The sequence below is a fragment of the Metopolophium dirhodum genome, chromosome 1 (assembly GCF_019925205.1).
Source record: "Metopolophium dirhodum isolate CAU chromosome 1, ASM1992520v1, whole genome shotgun sequence".
Lineage (NCBI taxonomy): Eukaryota > Metazoa > Arthropoda > Insecta > Hemiptera > Aphididae > Metopolophium > Metopolophium dirhodum.
Window position 1 is genome coordinate 142,814,585 of NC_083560.1, and position 18,352 is coordinate 142,832,936.

The 18,352-nt window shown below is 32.9% G+C and overlaps 1 protein-coding gene across 1 annotated transcript in view; it reads left to right on the forward strand.

Moving 5' to 3' along the window:
- The first annotated feature begins 15,558 nt into the window (after positions 1 to 15,558).
- The window catches only part of LOC132935139 (uncharacterized), a 494,638-nt gene continuing 491,844 nt past the window's right edge, over positions 15,559 to 18,352 (forward strand). The window contains exon 1 of the mRNA XM_061001602.1: positions 15,559 to 16,957. Coding sequence (XP_060857585.1) covers positions 15,590 to 16,804 — 1,215 coding nt within the window. The 5' untranslated portion in view covers positions 15,559 to 15,589 and the 3' untranslated portion in view covers positions 16,805 to 16,957. The remainder of the gene's footprint in view (positions 16,958 to 18,352) is intronic.

The following is an 18,352-nucleotide window of genomic DNA, read 5'->3' on the forward strand; positions in this document are numbered from 1 at the left end:
AATCCGGTCTCTACTTATGACTATAATGTTTTGCAAAATTGCACAACCATTTGCATAACCCTGATATCTGTTCATTGAATATAAAGTATTGATTAGTACTATGTGTTAATAATATTACAACACCGTAGGTGGTCTTCTACATGTACATTAGTCAGAATAGATGCAACAATATACTGATTTAGTATGATTTCACATATGAACCATGTTCAAGATTTCCTAACGAAAATGCGTATGGTGCGAAAGTGGTATGTGCCAAAAAAATTCTACCACAAGAACATTTGAAAACATTGGCCGGGCAACACTTCAAATTTCACTCTTGATTCTTTTGAAACAGCTGTTTAAAAAAATTAAATGTTATTGATATTAAGTAAATCACAATAATATGTATATTATATTAATTACAACTACTCTTACGGTCATACACAGTGCTGCACTAAGTTAATGTATTTGAGTTGCTGGCAAATTCGATAGCGTCCACCCTCCATGCTATCTACTATTTTATATCTGTGATATCAATTTCCTTTTGTACGGTATGTGAATGTGGCTACTGTTGTCTGTTCCCCAGCGATCGTAGCAGCTATTGTACTATATGTATTATAAAATTAATTATTTGTATTTGTATATGATTATAGTAATAATAATATAATAAGACAATAATAATAATAATATTTACAGATACTTACAAGATTCACAGATATACATAATTTAATCCAATTCATAGTGGTAGAGGGAGAGGAGAACAATACAATTAACTTTTTATTAAAATTATTATAATTATTTTTATTAATATAAATAATAAATATAAAATAATATTATATTATACTATTATTATACTATTATGATATTGTATACTATTATATATTTTGATTACTTATACTAAATAATAATTAATGTTTGCGGTTTTCCAAAGGGCGGAGTTCTATTAATCGAATAGGCATAGACACTTGGTGCTGTCCATTTCCAACTCCCTTACATATCATCTTATCGTACCTTATATTTAAATTTAAGTAGGACAATCCCTCCTATGTAATTAGTGCTTCCTTGCAGATTTGGGATTGTACCTTATTTATGCTAAACTATAATAACATCTTTATTTCTTAATACTAATTGTTTTACAAACATCATTGTTTAATCCTACACTATATTATATCCGGTACATATATGACGCACAAGTTCATTTCAATATCTAAACCTGTAGAATTATTTTGAATACATTACATTTTCATTACAGCAGTAAGTATGGATATCGAGCAGGATAAAGTCACACAGCCAACTAGTAAAGACTTACAGGATATAAACAAAAGTGACAATAGTGATGGTGAGAGTATTGATGATGATGATGATGATGATGAAAGTGATTCCAGAAATTTGAATACCAATACAGGTAATAACAATGCTCACTGTATATTTTATTTTTATGGAAGCATCATTTGGATTTTTTTCATTTCCAGTTAATGCATACCAATGTGACCGATGTCCCAGAAAGTTCAAATTTCAATCATTGCAATCACCTAGCAATCACCTGGTTGTTTGCAATCACCTAGCAATCGCCTAGCAATCACCTGTGTCCCGCAATCACCTGGTTGTTTGCAATCACCGATCAATCACCTGTGTCCTGTGCAATCACCTAGCAATCACCTGGTTGTTTGCAATCACCTAGCAATCACCGAGCAATCACCTATATCTCGCAATCACCTAGCAATCACCTGTGTCTCGCAATAGCCTAGCAATCACCTAGCAATCACCTGGTTGTTTGCAATCACCTAGCAATCACCGATGCAAATATATTATGAATTAATTAATTAAATACCGAATAGTTGTGCGATCGACTTGAAACCTGTACCATTAGATTACAGACGTTTCAGACTACTATACCTACTATTAGTAAAAATACTAAAAACCCTGGAGGCACCGAGTGGACGGCTGTAAGTTAGGCATCGGGCAGCGGTAATATTTGTGACCCCCCGTAAACCAAACTTCTCCGCCCAATGACTCTAACGGTATTCATTTCCGCAAAAATTTGAAAACTGAAAAGTATTCGGGGGATTGAGTTCTATACAATTGCAGTGTTCAAATACAGCGATTTGAGAGTCAAAGCACCCACCAATGCCGGGAGCAAACCACGAATCATCGACCTTAGACCTTATATAATAATTGAGCCATTTGTATAATGCGCCCGGCCTGTTATCGTGTTATGCAGTGACGACAAAAACGTGCCGACGCTGTGCGCAATAAAACAATGCCGTCGACCGTTACATCGCCTTCTTCGATATAATTTCCTCATTTTCGGCGGACCGTCAACGCGTACTTAACGAATGACAGACATAAAGATTTTTAATGCTGACTCCGTGTGCAACAACGTGATGTGTCAACAATAATTGAAAATGCGTATGTTATTGACATTTTATAGGACATCTATGCTCTGGTATCAATGAACGACAAAACGCAGCCATCGCCGCCGATGACCACCAACATAATAATTCACCTGGTGGCGCATCTAACAGTCGCCGGTACCGCAGCGCTACCTGTTGACTCAAGCGCGTAATATACGATAATTTAAAATAACCAACTACTGAATATTGTATATACATTTTTTACAAGTATAGAATGGGGCTCTCCAATAAAATACAGTATTCATATTAAAATTAAAAATATACAATATAATTGTAATCACGTTTCATTAGCATTCAGGTGTTATCAATGACTTACATGAATTTTACGATTATAATATTGTAAATATAGATACAATGAGATAGTTTTCTTTTAATTTCTATTTGAAAATTCAACATGAAAAACAGAAACCTTCATACCTATGTTTATATTTTGATATGATAGGCTTACCACTTGTAAGACGGAGGCAACAATTAATGACCGACTAAAGTCATCTTAAAATAATATTATTTGGTTCGGAGAGAGAGGCCGCCATCCACAACCTGGGCATAGCACGGCCGATACCCACGGATGCCGTGTACGTATGTGATATGGGTTTAGCAGAGGTGTATAGATGTATACGGGTTGAGCAAACGGGTTTCGCGGGTTGAGCCATCAGGTATAGGGTTGAGCCAGCAGGTTGAGGTTCCAGAAATCTCTTTTTTATCCTACTAATAAACTACATTAAAACTAATCCTGATACACTAGATACGCACGCAGTAGGTACATTTTATTTAATACAGCTATACCTACTATACCTAAACTAAATTGTAATAATAATTTCTTAAATAAAAACTGAATTTAAAGTTTTCGGAGAGCTTTTCCAAACAAAGAACAAAAAAAACAATAACTCTAGAGATAATAAATATTTATATTATTAATTATAGTATACCTACTCCTACAATACTCGAGTATCCTCAAAATATTACTCCTTCGTCGTATCAATAACGATTTACTTTGTACTATGGCTAAATTTAGATATAATTTTCCAAATAACTAATGATAGAAATAATATTAATATTATACATGTGTAGTATATAACAATAAGTCAATAAATGTATAGATTTATAATTTGTTGATATAAAATATCAATGTGTTTCGCGGTATCAAGATGATAATTAAAAATCGCGGGGCCCTGGTCATATGTCCCATTTGTCCTCCCCTAGCGCCGGCACTGAGTATAAATGTTTTATTTTTTTAATAGCATTGGTGTTTTAATATTAATTTTATTTATATATATCAGGACATAGTTTTGAAAATTGCGTCCGTGATAACACAATTCAAAGTAATCAATACGGAAGCATTATATAACCTACTTCTAAGCTATGACTGTCGCTTTAAAAACATAGACCATCTAAATAATATTATAACATCGAACATTGGCGCAATTCAACACAAAATTAACAATAATACACAAGTACATAACGATTATAACAAAAAATAATAATAATCATACACTAATTATAATAATACAATAATAATAATATTTACAGATTCTTAAAAGATTCAAAGACGTTAATAATATAATACAATTTATGGAAGAGGAGGAAGAGGAGGGGTTATTAGTTAAAGGGGATCAAAAGGTCATTAAATAAATTATTACAAAATTCGTGTCAAAAACCTTTGGATCAAAATTAGGGAAAAAAAAAATTTCGGACAAAATCAAAACAACCACAAAATTATGCTATGGCAAGACAGTACAAAATTATGCACATTTCCTCCTCAGTAAAAAAACATTTGCAAGAAAAAACCAAATAATGGGAGACACACCATTTTTGGATGATGAATTTTTCGATTTCTTCGAACCCAAACCCCCCTCAATCCATCAATGGCCACATCCCTTAAAAATATCATCACCGGAGGAATTGGATCTCGAATTACTTAATATTATTAATTATAATTTAAAGTATTCAGATGAAAAGTGAGTAAAAAGATTAATTGGTTATTTACAAATTGTAATTTATATATTTTTTTTTATTTTCTAGTGTATTATTTAATGAAATGATGAAAAACAAAATTTGGTTGTTGAAGTGTTCCTTAGTCATTGAATACATTCAAAAACTAAACAAAAGTACTGAAATAATATTATCATTACAAATCTTATTGTTATTTCATAAATAATTTTCAGGCTGTTGCTAATTCCAAGTTTTTTGCAATCGTTCCACACCGCCCTGAAATGGGGCCACAGCTTCTAGGCTGTCACTCAGATACTCTAAAATGTAGAAACAAACCGGTATTAATTATTTAGTTATTAAAATTATAGGAGTAATTAATATATAGAATATACCTAAGAAGCAGGAAAGTAGGCACAGACCTCCTCCATGGAGGAACGAGACGCTGGGCCGAGACTTGAGCACCCTCGGCCGTCGGAAGGCTAAACTCGGGAACGCCAACAACACGTCCGCACGACAGGCTATACGCGCCAAGTTTATAAGACTGAAAGCGGCCCATAAGAGACACTGTTTAAGGCTAGACTTCGTAACGGAAACAGGGAATAGCGAACTCAGTCTTCAAATGGCTAAAAACTGGTGGTAGTAGACCCTTTGAGAGCCTTCCGACGGCCGTTCTTAGGGAAACAGGGAAAAGACTGATGGATACCGTGGTTTCCAGCGACAGTTATGAAAACGAGAGTCCCGAGCAAGTTCCGGCCAGGACAGAGACGGGAGTGATGGTCGGCTCCTTCAGTAAATGGTCAGATGACCCCCGACACATCGAACCCTGTGACATCATGGAGGTCAAAAGGGCCATATGGCGGATGGCACCTAAAAAGTCCCCAAGTGTGAACGGTATAACGACCAAAGTCCTAAGGCAGTGTTGGCCGGTGCTCGCGGAAAACATAACACATGCGTTTAACACATGACTGCCTTCGGGTGAAATAGTTCCAAATGGCACATGGAAGACGGCCAGACTTGTCGTGACTAAGAAATCACCGGATAAAGACGCATCCGGGGCCAAATCATACCGTCCAATAAGCCTTCTACTCATGCTATCCAAAGCGCTAGAACACGTGATAGTAGAGAGAATCAGACGCGACACTGATGCGCACATGTCAAAAAGACGGTTCGGATTCACAAAGAACCTCTCGACGATTGACGCAATCCAACACCTGCTCAACTGGTCTAAGGCCAGATCGGAAAAATACGTCCATGCAGTCTTCCTGGATATCTCGGGCGCGTTCGACTGCCTTTGGTGGCCACAACTGGTAAAAGACATGTAAGACGCCGGCTGCGGCAGCGGTCTCATTGAGCTCACAAAAAGTTACCTCGACGGTCGCCAGTAGGAAATGAAAATTGGCGACCGAGTCATACGAAAAACCCTTACCAAGGGGTGCCCGCGAGGCCCTGACCTTTGGAAATACGCTGAAAATCCAGTCCTGTCAGATGTGCTGCCTATAGGTACTGAACTCGTCGCGTACGCAGATGATCTGGCGCTGCTAATCTCGGGCAAAAATAGAGCCGAACTGACTATGAGGGCAATCACACTTCTCGAGAGAGCGTCGCTATGGGCGAGCCAGCGTAATGTATAAAATTGAACAACTATTGGTCAGCAAGACCATTGATATCTGTTTGATACAAGAACCCGCAACCGATGGTAAATGAGTCTACCTGCTGGACAGGCGCACCTTCAAGGTGATAGCGAGCGGCAGCGAACCCAGGTCCGCTGTCGTTAAAGTAAACAGAGCCATAAGCGTCCTGGGTCATAGACAGTTGAGTACCTCGCATAATGCCGTGGCCACGATTTCCAGGATACCAAAATATCGTAATTCGCAAAGAACTACTTTTCAGTATAACGCTGTAAGAAAATTATATCTCAGGCCAGCTTCTTGAAATTATTTTTTTCTGATAGACCAGAACACATACAACAATTTTTTATATCACATGTTATACGTTATTACATTTAAATCGATGAAAATAATATGATATATATAAAAATATGTATTATTTTATTATATATTATATATTAATATGTATGTGTTCTGATCTATCAGAAAAAAATAATTTGAAAGAACTGGCCTGAGATTATAATTTTCTTACAGCGTTATACTGAAAAGTAATTCATGGCAAAAAAAACGTTATTTTGGTCCAAATCCTATTTTTTTCTTGGTTATTAATTTTTTTCATCGATTTAAATGTAATAACGTATAACATGTGATATAAAAAATTGTTGTATGTGTTCTGGTCTATCAGAAAAAAATAATTTCAAGAAGCTGGCCTGAGATATAATTTTCTTACAGCGTTATACTGAAAAGTAGTTCTTTGCGAATTACGATATTTTGGTACATATCCTAATTTTTTCTTGGTTATTAATTTTTTTCATCGATTTAAATGTAATAACGTATAACATGTTATATAAAAAATTGTTGTATGTGTTCTGATCTATCAGAAAAAAATAATTTCAAGGAGCTGGCCTGAGATATAATTTTCTTACAGCGTTATACTGAAAAGTAATTCATGGCAAAAAAACGTTATTTTGGTCCAAATCCTATTTTTTTCTAGGTTATTAATTTTTTTCATCAATTTAAATGTAATAACGTATAACATGTTATATAAAAAATTGTTGTATGTGTTCTGATCTATCAGAAAAAAATAGTTTCAAGGAGCTGGCCTGAGATATAATTTTCTTACAGCGTTATACTGAAAAGTAATTCATGGCAAAAAAACGTTATTTTGGTCCAAATCCTATTTTTTTCTTGGTTATTAATTTTTTTCATCGATTTAAATGTAATAACGTATAACATGTGATATAAAAAATTGTTGTATGTGTTCTGGTCTATCAGAAAAAAATAATTTCAAGAAGCTGGCCTGAGATATAATTTTCTTACAGCGTTATACTGAAAAGTAGTTCTTTGCGAATTACGATATTTTGGTACATATCCTAATTTTTTCTTGGTTATTAATTTTTTTCATCGATTTAAATGTAATAACGTATAACATGTTATATAAAAAATTGTTGTATGTGTTCTGATCTATCAGAAAAAAATAATTTCAAGGAGCTGGCCTGAGATATAATTTTCTTACAGCGTTATACTGAAAAGTAATTCATGGCAAAAAAACGTTATTTTGGTCCAAATCCTATTTTTTTCTTGGTTATTAATTTTTTTCATCAATTTAAATGTAATAACGTATAACATGTTATATAAAAAATTGTTGTATGTGTTCTGGTCTATCAGAAAAAAATAATTTCAAAGAGCTGGACTTAGATATAATTTTCTTTCAGCCTTATACTGAAAAGTAGTTCTTTGCGAATTACGATATTTTGGTACAAATCCTATTTTTTTCTTTGTTATTATTTTTTTTTATCGATTTAAATGTAATAACTTACAACATGTTATATAAAAAATTGTTGTATGTGTTCTGATCTTTCAGAAAAAAATAATTTCAAGAAGCTGGCCTGAGATATAATTTTCTTACAGCGTTATACTGAAAAGTAGTTCTTTGCGAATTACGATATTTTGGTACATATCCTAATTTTTTCTTGGTTATTAATTTTTTTCATCGATTTAAATGTAATAACGTATAACATGTTATATAAAAAATTGTTGTATGTGTTCTGATCTATCAGAAAAAAATAATTTCAAGGAGCTGGCCTGAGATATAATTTTCTTTCAGCCTTATACTGAAAAGTAGTTCTTTGCGAATTACGATATTTTGGTACAAATCCTATTTTTTTCTTTGTTATTATTTTTTTTTATCGATTTAAATGTAATAACTTACAACATGTTATATAAAAAATTGTTGTATGTGTTCTGATCTTTCAGAAAAAAATAATTTCAAGAAGCTGGCCTGAGATATAATTTTCTTACAGCGTTATACTGAAAAGTAGTTCTTTGCGAATTACGATATTTTGGTACATATCCTAATTTTTTCTTGGTTATTAATTTTTTTCATCGATTTAAATGTAATAACGTATAACATGTTATATAAAAAATTGTTGTATGTGTTCTGATCTATCAGAAAAAAATAATTTCAAGGAGCTGGCCTGAGATATAATTTTCTTACAGCGTTATACTGAAAAGTAATTCATGGCAAAAAAACGATATTTTGGTACATATCCTATTTTTTTCTTAGTTATTAATTTTTTTTATCGATTTAAATGTAATAACGTACAACATGTTATATAAAAAAATTGTTGTATGTGTTCTGATCTATCAGAAAAAAATAATTTGAAAGAACTGGCCTGAGATATAATTTTCTTACAGCGTTATACTGAAAAGTAATTCATGGCAAAAAAACGTTATTTTGGTCCAAATCCTATTTTTTTCTTGGTTATTAATTTTTTTCATCGATTTAAATGTAATAACGTATAACATGTGATATAAAAAATTGTTGTATGTGTTCTGATCTATCAGAAAAAAATAGTTTCAAGGAGCTGGCCTGAGATATAATTTTCTTACAGCGTTATACTGAAAAGTAATTCATGGCAAAAAAAACGTTATTTTGGTCCAAATCCTATTTTTTTCTTGGTTATTAATTTTTTTCATCGATTTAAATGTAATAACGTATAACATGTGATATAAAAAATTGTTGTATGTGTTCTGGTCTATCAGAAAAAAATAATTTCAAGAAGCTGGCCTGAGATATAATTTTCTTACAGCGTTATACTGAAAAGTAGTTCTTTGCGAATTACGATATTTTGGTACATATCCTAATTTTTTCTTGGTTATTAATTTTTTTCATCGATTTAAATGTAATAACGTATAACATGTTATATAAAAAATTGTTGTATGTGTTCTGATCTATCAGAAAAAAATAATTTCAAGGAGCTGGCCTGAGATATAATTTTCTTACAGCGTTATACTGAAAAGTAATTCATGGCAAAAAAACGTTATTTTGGTCCAAATCCTATTTTTTTCTAGGTTATTAATTTTTTTCATCAATTTAAATGTAATAACGTATAACATGTTATATAAAAAATTGTTGTATGTGTTCTGATCTATCAGAAAAAAATAGTTTCAAGGAGCTGGCCTGAGATATAATTTTCTTACAGCGTTATACTGAAAAGTAATTCATGGCAAAAAAACGTTATTTTGGTCCAAATCCTATTTTTTTCTTGGTTATTAATTTTTTTCATCGATTTAAATGTAATAACGTATAACATGTGATATAAAAAATTGTTGTATGTGTTCTGGTCTATCAGAAAAAAATAATTTCAAGAAGCTGGCCTGAGATATAATTTTCTTACAGCGTTATACTGAAAAGTAGTTCTTTGCGAATTACGATATTTTGGTACATATCCTAATTTTTTCTTGGTTATTAATTTTTTTCATCGATTTAAATGTAATAACGTATAACATGTTATATAAAAAATTGTTGTATGTGTTCTGATCTATCAGAAAAAAATAATTTCAAGGAGCTGGCCTGAGATATAATTTTCTTACAGCGTTATACTGAAAAGTAATTCATGGCAAAAAAACGTTATTTTGGTCCAAATCCTATTTTTTTCTTGGTTATTAATTTTTTTCATCAATTTAAATGTAATAACGTATAACATGTTATATAAAAAATTGTTGTATGTGTTCTGGTCTATCAGAAAAAAATAATTTCAAAGAGCTGGACTTAGATATAATTTTCTTTCAGCCTTATACTGAAAAGTAGTTCTTTGCGAATTACGATATTTTGGTACAAATCCTATTTTTTTCTTTGTTATTATTTTTTTTTATCGATTTAAATGTAATAACTTACAACATGTTATATAAAAAATTGTTGTATGTGTTCTGATCTTTCAGAAAAAAATAATTTCAAGAAGCTGGCCTGAGATATAATTTTCTTACAGCGTTATACTGAAAAGTAGTTCTTTGCGAATTACGATATTTTGGTACATATCCTAATTTTTTCTTGGTTATTAATTTTTTTCATCGATTTAAATGTAATAACGTATAACATGTTATATAAAAAATTGTTGTATGTGTTCTGATCTATCAGAAAAAAATAATTTCAAGGAGCTGGCCTGAGATATAATTTTCTTTCAGCCTTATACTGAAAAGTAGTTCTTTGCGAATTACGATATTTTGGTACAAATCCTATTTTTTTCTTTGTTATTATTTTTTTTTATCGATTTAAATGTAATAACTTACAACATGTTATATAAAAAATTGTTGTATGTGTTCTGATCTTTCAGAAAAAAATAATTTCAAGAAGCTGGCCTGAGATATAATTTTCTTACAGCGTTATACTGAAAAGTAGTTCTTTGCGAATTACGATATTTTGGTACATATCCTAATTTTTTCTTGGTTATTAATTTTTTTCATCGATTTAAATGTAATAACGTATAACATGTTATATAAAAAATTGTTGTATGTGTTCTGATCTATCAGAAAAAAATAATTTCAAGGAGCTGGCCTGAGATATAATTTTCTTACAGCGTTATACTGAAAAGTAATTCATGGCAAAAAAAACGATATTTTGGTACATATCCTATTTTTTTCTTAGTTATTAATTTTTTTTATCGATTTAAATGTAATAACGTACAACATGTTATATAAAAAATTGTTGTATGTGTTCTGATCTATCAGAAAAAAATAATTTGAAAGAACTGGCCTGAGATATAATTTTCTTACAGCGTTATACTGAAAAGTAATTCATGGCAAAAAAACGTTATTTTGGTCCAAATCCTATTTTTTTCTTGGTTATTAATTTTTTTCATCGATTTAAATGTAATAACGTATAACATGTGATATAAAAAATTGTTGTATGTGTTCTGATCTATCAGAAAAAAATAGTTTCAAGGAGCTGGCCTGAGATATAATTTTCTTACAGCGTTATACTGAAAAGTAATTCATGGCAAAAAAACGTTATTTTGGTCCAAATCCTATTTTTTTCTTGGTTATTAATTTTTTTCATCGATTTAAATGTAATAACGTATAACATGTGATATAAAAAATTGTTGTATGTGTTCTGGTCTATCAGAAAAAAATAATTTCAAGAAGCTGGCCTGAGATATAATTTTCTTACAGCGTTATACTGAAAAGTAATTCATGGCAAAAAAACGTTATTTTGGTCCAAATCCTATTTTTTTCTTGGTTATTAATTTTTTTCATCGATTTAAATGTAATAACGTATAACATGTGATATAAAAAATTGTTGTATGTGTTCTGATCTATCAGAAAAAAATAGTTTCAAGGAGCTGGCCTGAGATATAATTTTCTTACAGCGTTATACTGAAAAGTAATTCATGGCAAAAAAACGTTATTTTGGTCCAAATCCTATTTTTTTCTTGGTTATTAATTTTTTTCATCGATTTAAATGTAATAACGTATAACATGTGATATAAAAAATTGTTGTATGTGTTCTGGTCTATCAGAAAAAAATAATTTCAAGAAGCTGGCCTGAGATATAATTTTCTTACAGCGTTATACTGAAAAGTAGTTCTTTGCGAATTACGATATTTTGGTACATATCCTAATTTTTTCTTGGTTATTAATTTTTTTCATCGATTTAAATGTAATAACGTATAACATGTTATATAAAAAATTGTTGTATGTGTTCTGATCTATCAGAAAAAAATAATTTCAAGGAGCTGGCCTGAGATATAATTTTCTTACAGCGTTATACTGAAAAGTAATTCATGGCAAAAAAACGTTATTTTGGTCCAAATCCTATTTTTTTCTTGGTTATTAATTTTTTTCATCAATTTAAATGTAATAACGTATAACATGTTATATAAAAAATTGTTGTATGTGTTCTGATCTATCAGAAAAAAATAGTTTCAAGGAGCTGGCCTGAGATATAATTTTCTTACAGCGTTATACTGAAAAGTAGTTCTTTGCAGGTTTTTTTTTTTTTTTGATATAATTATATATACATTACAGGTACATGTTTATATGTATTGTATTGGTTAATATAATATTATGTATCTATATGTTATTTTTTTTATGAATTATAATAAATAGGTACAATATATTATAATTGTTTGTATTTATATTGTATAGTCATAGTTTGTATTTTTCGTAAATTATTTCTTAAGTTGTGTAATAGGGTTTTCACTTATAGCCGCCCAACGTCAGGTCTGCAATCCACCGCAGGTGGATTGCCTACTTGATATGCTGTAGCACATTGTCCGCGATCCGACGAATTCGGATTGCCTACCTAGGTGGCTAATTGGATGTTAATCGATTTTGACTTGAGATGACTGACTTGCTAGACAATCCAACTCGGGTTTTGACTTTACACTTTTTACATAAGAAAGAGCCACCGGACATGCGACGGCACATACCACTCTATCCGCCGCAGGTGGATTGCTTATTTTTGTTTTGTCTTAGATGGGTAATGACTGATTTGCTGGACACTCTAACATGCAGATTTTCGAATTAACATTTTCTTACACGTACAAAAAAAGCACCGGACATACGCTGGGGGGTAGTATCATCATTGAATTGCCGGTTTTCGTGGGTCATGGGAGATTTCTAGACACTGAATCTTGACTTTCAAACGTTCCCACCTTCGAAACGAGACCGCCAAAGAGCCAGGCCATATCAGAAATTCTTATCACCTTCTAATGTGTAAGTGCGACATTTATAATTCGAGTGTGTCTCCAAAATCGGTACTCACTTACAACTAACACGGTCAAGGGGTCCCACTATTTTTTCGATTATTCACCTATCTACGCAACTAACGGAGTCCGCAATCCACCGCAGGTGGATTGCATACCTGGTGATATACGCTTCGCATATAGTCCGCGATCCGACGCAGTCGGATCGCCTACCTATGTGATTTTATAACTGATAGCTAGACATTGATAAACCTATCGACTCTACACTTTTTAACAATGTTAACAACCAAAAGCAGCGGAGAAATGGGAGATGATCCTGGATATCGTATCCAGCCTATCCATTTACAACGTTCGTGACGGATTGCTAGACGCTCAAACTTTTAAACATTCCCGCCAAAGCGCCAAGCCTTATCTCCAATCCATATCACTAATCCTTATCAGAAATCCTAAACTTTCGTCTTACAGCTTTTGCGACTTTTATAACTCCAACGACATTGTCTCCAAAATTGGTACCCACTCTCAGCGAGTCCAACTTTCCCAGAGTTTCACTTAGAGCTAGTAGAAATATAAAAGAGTAGAATGATTATTCAATTGAATCATAGATTAGCATTTTTAGCAATACGTAGAAATATAAGGAAGTCATAAAATGCGTGGGCCGGAACGCTGGTCACACACATCACATCCGTGAGCCGGGATACAGTATCTATAGGCAGGGGGTACGGGGAACTTCATATATAAGGGAGCCCGAATCGGCCTGTTTTCAGACGTGTACTACCACCCATTAGTGCAAGCACCTTCACGCCACTCTGTACGAGCATATTTTGGACTTAGAAAAATTATCAACAATATAATAAAATTCACAATAAAACAACAACTGTCTTTTATTTATTATCAACCACGACTACAACATCAAACAAACTGTCTGCGACCCGCAACGATAATATCTCGGCAGCCACTTATCTGCTATTAGAACTACGATAGTAGGTACCAAGCTGTCGAGAACATTACACTGGCGCAGTCGAAAAAGGAGGTTCAAGGAGTTTCAAGACGAGGCGAGCAGTCAAAGCGGTGGATTTAAAATTCCAAAGGCGAGTCTAGCAGTCAAGGTGGCTACATTCAACTTCGGAGATCCAGTACCGACGCAGCGGCTACACCACGTCAAGCAGCTCCACGGAGGTAACAGTCAAGGTCTGATCAACCAAGGCGACTCCGGAATCAACGAACAAATTCAAGACGGGCCAGCAGTCAATCAAGGAAAATGAACACAGCAGTGGCAACAACGTTGTTGTGAGTATATTAATTAAGTGAAGATAGATAATTAAAATTAGAATTGTATAGCTTGAAGTGCACGTCTCACGTTGATACATATATATCAGCGTTTATTTTATACTTGGTGGTGGTGTAAAATATTAGGGAAAAATATTCGAATAAAATTAAATAAAGAGAAAAAAAAATAGGAAACAAGCTTGAGAAGAACTATATACGTATTTTATGATAGACAGCTGTAGACTGATCTAGGATTTTTATGGTAAATAGACGGCAAGGACCGATCTAAGATTTTTTGTGATAGACAGCTGTAGACTGATCTAGGATTTTTATGGTAAATAGACGGCAAGGACCGATCTGAGATTTTTGTGGTAAGCAGCAGGGACTGACCTAAGTATTTTATGGTATTTTGTGATAGGCAGCAGGGACTGACCTAAGTGTTTTATGATATTTTGTGATAGACAGCGGAGACTGATCTAATAAATTAAAGTAGACAGCGATAGGCTGATCTAGGAAATTGATGCACGCGCGTAGCATTTTTTAATTATATATGAGAATAATTGATTAAAGTGAAATATTGAATTTTGAATTGAAATATAATTGTTGAAAGAATTTAAGTGATATATATTGAAAAAAAAAGAGATTTTGAATTAAAAGGCAGTAGATGACCTTATTAAAGTAATTGACGTCAAATTTTGAAAAGTTTTAAAAAAAAAAAAAGAGGGAGATTAATTATAGGGGCGCCCTAGGATAAGAAATAGTATAACATTACTAAGAATAAGTTGATAGAATAATTGTTAGAAATCAAAAGAATTTTTTAGAGTTTAGAAGATAGGTAAAGCGCGTAAATTAGGAAATTAAATCATTTAGGAAAAATTAGTAATAAGACTTTTATAATCTATAGTCTATAAAAATAGGGGATAGGAAGTCGAATATTATTGGAGGGATTTACGGAGTAGCTAACCGGGGAATTTTTTGTTATAATATTCGAGCGTAGTACGAGCGCGTACGCATAAAAACATCGCGGAACAGGGCGAGGGAACCGGGTGAGGGGATACCGTATCGAAATTTAACACGCGTAACATAGGCGGTCGAACGTTTTACGTGTTATTAGATAGGTACTCATCCATGTCCAACGTACGACGCGCGTTTACGTAATTTCATTTTAATATTTGTGCATGATAATTTATTTTATAAGTAATAATTTTTACGTATTATTAATTTTGGTGACGGTAGTTACGTATTATTAGTTTATAAATCAATAATAGTATATACATGTAGAGTAAATACTGTTGGTAATCACTCACGCGGATATAATATTAATAAATTTAGTAGATATAATTTATAAGTACCTAGTAGATATAATTTATTATAAATTATATATATGTAATGTTTAGATAAATATATGTCAGAATCCGATAGTTCAGATATTGATACTAGTTCTGCGGACAGTTCAATAAAAGTTGAAAATTATAAATCTAGGAAAGAATTAAAAGAGGCAGTTTTAAAAGACGCTGTAAAGAAAGAATTTTTAGAGCAAACTAGGAAACACATAGTTAAAACTGAAAAAACTGTTAGGAAAAATTTAGTAAGAACACATAGTTTAACAGAACAGATAGGTACCACGCCACGAAAACAAACCGTAGGTCGTTTAGGTACTAGGTCAGACTCAAGCGTAATTCACATGCAGTTAGAGTCAGTGGTTAAGAAAAAAACGAGTAAAATGGATTTAGATAAAGCAATTGCTATGATACCTATTTGCACGGGCAAAAAGGACGTAGCTGAATTTATAAATATTTGTGAAATCGCAATTAAAGAAACAACGGAAGCAGATACACCGATATTATTAAAAATAATTACTTCTAAGTTAACGGGAAATGCGTTAGAAGTAACAAAATATCGAAATTTAGAAACATGGGGAGCAATAAAAACAATATTAGAAGGGGCATTCGAACAAAAAGTATCGGAGAGGGCCCTATCAATAGCTTTAAACACGGCACGTATGGCCGAGGGAGAAAGTGTAGCAAAATTCGCTAGTAGAATCGAAGAGTTATATTATAAACTCTGCGCGGCAAGTACGGTAGGTCTAGCTCAGGCCGAGGCAGATATAGTGAAAAAACAAACAAAGAAACAGGCAATGATCATATTTATGACAGGGTTACCTCATCACCTATATACAGTACTGAAAAGTCGAAATCCCAGTACATTGGAACAATGTTTCAAAACGGCGATCGATGAGATGCTCGAATATGAGTCAAAAGTAGAAATGGACAAATTGCAGAGACAAATCGGTAATGGAAACAGGCAGACGTCAATAACGAGGAAAAACGACAAAATGGTGGTAATACAAATAACGCAGTTAATCGCGGAGGAAACGGTAATTCAAATCAAAGCAATAGAAATAATAATTTCAACGGGTATAACAACCGATATGTTAATCACAACAACCGCAATAACTATGGGAATAATAATCAGAGCGGATATGGCTCACACATGGTTAATCGCGGCGGTCATCGAGGCGGAAACGGCTATGGACGGAATTTCAATGGCAATAATGTACAACAAAATAATATTAACCGAGGCACCGGATGCTACACTTGTGGTAGATCTAATCACATAGCACGAGATTGCTGGAGCAATCGACCTAATGCGCAACAAAATACGTATAACAATAATCGTGTAAGCGGCACGCGCCATGCGAACAACAGCAATAATGTTCGTAGGGACAATAACAATACTCAGGGCGTACTTTGCAGTTACTGCAATAAGATAGGTCATGAAATTTCAAACTGTTATACAAAACAGAAAAACGAAAGAAGCACGTCGGGAAACGCCAACGGACCATCACCAGTGGGAGTCAGATTGGTCCAAGAAATAGTTCAAGACCCACACACAGGATTTTCCACATCACAGCAAAATTAATAGACAACCACATTACTTTAGAATCACCCAGTTTTAATAAGAGTCAAATTAAATTATTAGTCGATACTGGGGCGGATCTAAATATAATCAAAATTAATGCATTAAAAGGAAACACTGAAATTAACGAAAACGAAAAAATTTATTTGAAAGGCATCAATGAAAAAATAGTTTCTACAATAGGAAAAACAGAAATAGAATTAATAATTAATAATGAAGCATTCGAAACACAATTTTATGTTGTAAACAATATTTTTCCGATTTTGGCAGACGGAATAATTGGTAATAAATTTCTAATAGATAATCATGCAGTAATAGACGTCGCTAATAACACGCTAACAATAAATAATAATAAAACCGGAAGCGATAGTGACATCTGTTTTACATTAAAACCGCGCTCAGAAACAATAGTACAAATCGATATACCCGATACAGAAATGAATAATAAAAATATTTTAATTAATAAACAAGAATTAATACCGGGCGTATATTGCGCAAATATTTACAATACAGTCAAAAACAACAAAACTACAATAAGCATATTAAATATATCTGATATGACGCAGGAAATAAATGTAGGTCAAGTGCGTAATATTTCATACGACACGGATGTTTTGACAGATAGCGTACGGTGTATAAACACAATTGACACTGAACGCTCGCGTCGGGTCAGGGCGTTGATACGTACTGATCATCTTAAAGTTCACGAATATAATTCGATAATAAAAATATGTGAACATTACGCGGACATTTTCTATTTAGAAGGGGACAATCTTACGTGTACTACGGCAGCAGAACACGTAATAAAGGTTCCTAAGGATTTGAAACCGATTTATAAAAAACCATATCGTTTACCGTTTTCACAACAACCGGAGATAGAAAAACAAATAGGTCAAATGATGAAAGATGAAATCATAGAAAGATCAATGAGTCCGTTTAACGCACCATTAATATTAGTCAAAAAGAAGGAGGACGCCTCGGGGAAACAAAAATTCAGAATAGTTATCGATTTTAGGGCACTTAATGAAGTAACTTTAAATAAATTTCACCCATTACCAAATATAACGGAAATATTAGACCAATTAGGACAATGTCAACTGTTCAGTTTGATAGACTTGAAATCGGGGTATTTTCAGGTACCTTTGGCTAAAGAATCAAAAAAACTTACGGCATTTTCGACGGGACAAGGGCATTATCAATTTAAACGACTAGTTATGGGTCTAAGTTCAGCTCCGGCGACATTTCAAAA